This window comes from Hippichthys cyanospilos, chromosome 8 (genome assembly GCF_059441005.1).
Source record: "Hippichthys cyanospilos isolate Australia breed blue-spotted pipefish chromosome 8, RoL_Hcya_1.0, whole genome shotgun sequence".
In the NCBI taxonomy this organism is placed as follows: Eukaryota; Metazoa; Chordata; class Actinopteri; order Syngnathiformes; family Syngnathidae; genus Hippichthys; species Hippichthys cyanospilos.
This window is the reverse complement of record NC_142376.1, coordinates 18,384,650-18,390,649: the sequence shown is the minus strand read 5'-3', so window position 1 is coordinate 18,390,649 and position 6,000 is coordinate 18,384,650. Positions and strand designations below refer to the sequence as shown.

Here is a 6,000-nt window from a genome sequence, read left to right as displayed (position 1 = left end):
ATTCAATGTATCCACTTTTTCTGCCATTTTTTTTTTTTGGTGGTGTGCCATGAGATATTTTTTTTCCAAATGTGAAATAAGTGTCTTTGTAAATAAAGTTTGAGGAAGCAATAGTTAATTGGTTCAGTGGATTCTAAAATTGCATTTCAAATGCCCTTATGTTTACCAACAACTTCCAACTTTATTAATCAGGCTAGAGTTTATGCAAAAAATAAAATGATTGTAGTGTAACTGATTCAACTAATCTTTATTATCCCATCCGTGAACGCGGGGTCTCGAGAGCCTTTTCTTGGCAGAATTCAGGTGAGGAACAAACAAAACCCAGGGTGTTGTCAGCCAGTCACAGGGCACTGGAAGATGTCAACCGAGCGTGAAAAGCGCAGAACTAAAACTGTAAATCTGCAATTGCAAGCACCAAGAGAGGACCTTGTGTGGTGCCATCCCCTCCTCGTCATATTTTGGTTTCAAAACAAAACTTTTACGACAGAACTTTTTTAAGTGTCTGTCCTGATGTTTACCTTTAGGCCTCTATCTTTTTTATTAAGTGACTCTTGAATTTGGGGGATATTTTTTTCAAATTTTCTATATGCCAAAAAAAAAAAAAAAGCTTTTTGTAACAGCTGTTTGAATGTGTCTCTGGCTGAAGTAAGTGGTGTTCAAACCATTGCGCTAGAGCCTTTTTATACGTTGTAAGTGCCAACTATTGTTTGCTTGCATTGTACAGATAGTACTTTTGGCCAGGTTGCATCTTTTCACCGACATTGACGAATTGCTTTTCTAGTGTTAAATACATCGGCGGGAAAATTTAAGGGTACGAGAGCGGCCCGTTTTATTTTTCTTCCTGCAGTGGAAGAAAAGGACTTGTCACCCTCAAGCTAAAATGTCATCAGCCCAAGAGAGTAAAATGCTGAAGGTAAAATAACTAGAAGATGTAGTAAGGAATTCCAAATGACAGGGGGTAAACCCTGCTGGAATGTTCAAGGGGGCGAGAGTGCAAGCAATATAACATTTTTAGGGTCTCAAATTAAGCCCTTGGTTGGAATTTTACATCACAGCCTTGTCATGAGGATGGATGTCCAATCAGAGAGTCTGGGTGGAGTCACCGAGGTCCATACAGAAGAAAGCGTGTGATACCATGAACTGGGAAAGCACTATCGTGCGTGAGGAGCAAGTTGGTGCACGGCCATAGCATTTGAAAACATATTTACTGGGATAAAGCAAGCGAATAGCGACGGAGAGCGCGGAGGGACAGTTGGTTGTATGGCACCTCAGCTGTGCGTCATGAATCCTGCGCAGGGCTCGCCACCTACGGCTGCACCGGGGGACACTTCTGCGGAGGAGAGCGCCTCGGGCGGCTCCGCAATTGAGCGGCTCGACTCGTCACCTGTCGCCAGGTGTAAAGGCAAAACTGTGGATCTGCCTTTCAGCGTGGAGTCGCTCATGTCGGACAAGCAGGCAAAAAGTCAATCCACGGAGCCCGGCGCGCGGATACGAGAGGAAAGCGAGCGCACTTCGCCAGTGGAACTTAATCGGTGCAAAGGAGAGAACGTCGTGGATGTCGACGATAAGGAGAGCAGCCCATGGTTACAGACTTCCTACGCATCACCTCCGAGTGGGTGGAATCACTCAATCATTTATCATGTCCAAGAACTCGAATTACAAATATCTGTATTGTTTTTTGTTTGTTTGTTTGTTTTTTAATGGCGGAAAATGACAGAGGCGTACAAGTAAAAAAAAAAAAGTGATTAAAGCTGATTATCATCGTTCTACACCCATCGGTCACTTTAAGACGCCGACATATAGTTATATATTTTTTCAAACTTTTTTTTTTTTTGCCTTTAATTCATAGCTTCCAAAGGACGCTGGGGTGGTTTATGAAATGTATGATGACGCATCTAAGATATATTTTTAAGAAGCCATTTAGACTTGATGGAAAGAATTTGGTACTTTAACATAATGTTAATGTAATATTGTGGTAGAAATGCACTGCATTAATACTAGGTCGTTTCGAATACTATGAGCCTTTCATGCGGCTGAGTACAAAAAAAGACGCGTTTTAATATTATGCAAAACAATTCTACACGCTGAAAACTAAAAACATATTAACAACATAGTTATATAACTGCTAATTATTATTGTATATTTTTTTTCATTCAATTGCGCAGGTTAGCTACAATAACGTGTTCTCATTCATCCGCAACAATGAATTTCTGATTAAATGATTTTTAATGATATCTATGTGTGCTCGCAGGACTCCCCAGCCCGAGCCACTGCAACCTCCGCAAACACAAAAACAACAGGAAACCGCGAACTCCGTTCACCAGCACCCAACTGTTGTCCCTGGAGAGAAAGTTCCGTCAGAAACAGTACCTGTCCATCGCCGAGAGAGCCGAGTTCTCCAGCTCCCTCAGCCTCACAGAGACACAAGTGAAGATTTGGTTTCAGAACCGCAGGGCCAAGGCTAAGAGACTGCAGGAGGCCGAGCTGGAGAAACTCAAGCTGGCTGCCAAGCCGCTACTGCCGGCCTTCGCCTTCCCCTTCCCCTTGAGCGCGCCCGTGGGCGCACCGGCCCTCTACGGGGCTGTGAACTGCCCGCGGCCCGCTTTGCCGGTACCAAGACTATTCGGTGGACCTTATGGGATGTACTACTTGTCTTAACAACGCATTGCAATGGATACGTTGCGTGTGTGGACGTGTGTGCCTTTACCTTTTAAAATGACCTCCATGCCACAGAGAAACAAAAGTCTCATGAAGAAAATTATATGTGAAAATATTTATTTAGCTGGGGGCCGGGGGTCATAGAAATGCGTTGAACAACGAATACAATATAGTGATTATAAAAGCAGTAAAATAGTTGTCACAATAGGCCTTAAAACATTTTACAGTTTATCAAAAATTGCAGTGTAAAAAAAACATAGTCAAAAAGAGTTAAAACGCACTTGACTCAATATTTCTGTTGGAAGTGAGATGTTTTCCTTAAAAATCATGTTTTTTATAGACGATTATATTTTTATGAATGGTGGTGAAAAGCTAAAATGTAGTCAATTATCTTATGCTGGTTATGTGTTTGAGATTTTGTGTATTTATGAACAGAATTTGAACAGGATTTACGAGCCAAAAATGTATTGTGACCTCCCTAAAATTGAAATCCAAAGATATAATACTGAAAAGCCAGTTCAACAACATTGCACATACAACCTAAGAGCTAAGCAACAATTGTATTCACATTTTAAATTACCCTCATGGCCTTAATGTGCACTATAGTCACATTATTTCAAGGCATTTGCTTTACCCCAATAATAATCTTTACATCGTTAGTTTAATTTACTTCTTTTCAGTTGTTTGAAAAGCTCTTACAACAGGCACCATTTGTATTGTGTAGATAAAAAATAATGACATTTTATACATAAGTAACCAAGTATATTTTATACTTGTTGACTGAAAAGCATTTTTTGGAAATTAAAGCCTATTACAAATATACAGTACCTTGTCTTTGTTTTTTGTTTTTGTTTAAAGAATTTCTGTTTTGAAGCCATACAGAAAATAGCATGTGTGTCACACAAAGGATGGTCTGAACAATGTGCAAAAAAATATTTTATTTATTGTCATATATAATAATTAAGCACATATTTGTGATTTCTCAAGATATTTCATTTCTTCATCCCTCTGCGACCTCTGAAGCCTCGGATGGAACCGTGACCAAAGCAGACATTAGAAGGAACCCTATGGAAAAATAAGTAAATAAAGCATGATTGTTCAATTTAAAAATACATATTTCAGCAGAATTCAAAGGCAGGATTGCAAAACTCAAGTTCCAAATGAGCAAACGCTATAAAAGCAGCCCGACTAACCTGTAAGAGAATCGAGCCTTCGGAAGCTTATCGTTTGTGTTGTGACCTTCTGCCTGCTCCTGATGTGAAGCGCCTTTGTCAGTGAAGTCGGACCCTATCATTGATAGAGGCATCTCCATGGCTTCCTCTTGATCTTCCTGTTTGGACTGCTCTGCACAAAGAACGTCACTCAAATTGTCTGCTACCTCCATTGAGATGTCCGTCTGCTGTGGCTGCTTTGTCTGCAAAGGTCTGACAAAAACAGTTATGATTTTAAGCAGAATATCCAAAGTAATTTAACGCCCATTAAAGATTCACATGTAAACTGCTATACCACACAGTGAAATTGTTATTCCGTTATTAAAGAAATGAAAATTAAGTTTGCAACTGACAAGTGAAGTCGCAGGTAACTTTGGAATCCGAGTAGAGGTAGGTGCTACATTTACTCCATTACAATTCCTCAAGTGACTTATTGGATGAATTTGACTTGTCAAAGTAGTTTTAAGGGAACACAGTAATCAGCCGCAGATGAGCCTCTTGTGCTGCTTTATGAGCGTAAACGACAAAAGGTCATTTGAGACCTTATTGTTTTGTTAAGACAATTCGTCTGGGTGAATTCGCCATCATTAAATGTTTTTTTTTTTTTAGTTCATCTCAAACTGTTGACAAATATTTTAATTTGCACATGCCTCGTTCATATTTTTGTCTGTCTGGCAAGCATAAAAAAAAAAAGACAAACAATACCAATACCTGTCCACCTAATGCTTAACTGTGCTTACTTTTACTTGGGTAATTATTTGAAGGACTACTTTATTTAAATCATGTTATCATAGGTAAAAGTATTTGAGTGCAGATTGATAGCCAGTTCACTTCTGAATAGCAATAACAGTGATTTAAAATTAAAAGAGCTAAGTAGGCGCTAATATATATTTAGCTTTCAGTACTACGAGTCATCTGTAAAACATTATAATCAATATAAAAAAACGACACAGAACTTTGCTGCCATCTATAGAGCATATTAGGTAAGTGCGGTCTCACCCTTTCTTTTTTCTGGATTTGTCAAATCTGAAGTCTGGGGGGTACTTGTGAATTCGTATGAGGTGGTCCTTCCTGAGTGTGCTCGTCCTGAATTTGTGTTCACAGCCCTCCACCAAACACTGGTACTGTAAATCGTGTATCTCTGGTAAAGCTACATTGTGCAAGGTCATTTAGTTTTCCTTCACATACTGAGTGTCAAAACATTATGGGTTAGTGGGATTTATCATCCGAGAACTCGAGAGTATTAACCCTCGTGTTTCATACCATGTCTTGCCGTTGTGCCAGGACCATGAAGACAGAGTCGTGCCACTCCTGAATGTGGATGTCCAGGAGGCGAGCGGTTGGTAGTGAACGTCGACAAATGGAGCACACGTGTCTGTGCAGCGAGTTGTAGTGGTGCTCGTACTCCTCTAACGTGCAGTGGATTGTGTTGCAGCCAGAGATGTGGCAGGCAAATTCTGAAACGCTGACAAGACCAAAACCTCTTGAACGTCTGAGCTCCTGGAAATTCAGGCGCTCAAAAAATAATTTAAAAAAAAAAGTGCTATACGCCACAGATGGGAGACGCTTCAATGAAGCGAAAACTACTTTATGGTGGTAAACGAAAGGCACTGGTGCATATCTGTCGCACCTGAGGGTTTGTGTGTCTTCGTCTGTCTCTGAAATGTAAAGGTCTTGAAGGTACATGTGCCTTTCAACGTCGCCATCCTGAAAATAGAATGCTCACTGTGGGAAAAAAAAGTTACATTATTTCAAACGTAGTAAAGTACCTCAAACAGCTCGTGGTCCTTATGAAGATAAATGAGCTGAGGTCTGAAGTTAAAAGGTGTTTTCCCCTCCTGCGAAATGTCGTCAGTCGAGTAGTCTTCATTATAACGACTGCCTAACCCACATATTGTAGTCGGAACTACTCCTGGTTGGAACATTATACTTCCCAGACGTCGACGAAGCCAGAATTTTTGTTTTTATTGTTTGGTTGCTGTTACCATTGTCGCTGAATGATGACGTAAAAGGACAGAAAATCGTCAAAACGGCGCCACCCTGCTATAGTCTCAACTTCTCAAATAAAATTGATTGTTGTTGAAAGCGTTAACTTCTTTTTATATCTGTTAATTTAAAAAAATATGTTAAA

At 40.0% G+C, this 6,000-nt stretch overlaps 2 protein-coding genes across 4 annotated transcripts; one reads left to right on the top strand and one right to left on the bottom strand.

Annotated features, from left to right (window-relative positions):
* Positions 1–1,154: 1,154 nt before the first annotated feature.
* Positions 1,155–3,480, top strand: msx3 (muscle segment homeobox 3). The gene is made up of 2 exons (XM_088421741.1): positions 1,155–1,612; positions 2,252–3,480. The coding sequence occupies exons 1-2, from the start codon at positions 1,261–1,263 to the stop codon at positions 2,656–2,658; spliced, it is 759 nt and encodes a 252-aa protein (XP_088277867.1). The 5' UTR covers positions 1,155–1,260; the 3' UTR covers positions 2,659–3,480.
* Positions 3,481–3,574: 94 nt separating this feature from the next.
* On the bottom strand, positions 3,575–5,868 carry znf511 (zinc finger protein 511). 3 transcript variants are annotated; one of them, XM_088421738.1, is made up of 6 exons: positions 5,639–5,868; positions 5,500–5,576; positions 5,133–5,334; positions 4,869–4,993; positions 3,852–4,082; positions 3,575–3,723 (listed from the first exon to the last, which is right to left on the bottom strand). In XM_088421738.1, exons 1-6 carry the CDS (start codon positions 5,792–5,794, stop codon positions 3,651–3,653), a joined length of 864 nt encoding a protein of 287 aa, XP_088277864.1. In that variant the 5' UTR covers positions 5,795–5,868; the 3' UTR covers positions 3,575–3,650. The 3 variants fall into 3 exon arrangements, with proteins under 3 accessions (XP_088277864.1, XP_088277863.1, XP_088277865.1); XM_088421737.1 differs by having other exon boundaries at positions 4,869–5,019; positions 5,133–5,326; XM_088421739.1 differs by having other exon boundaries at positions 5,133–5,326.
* Between the last annotated feature and the right edge of the window lie 132 nt (positions 5,869–6,000).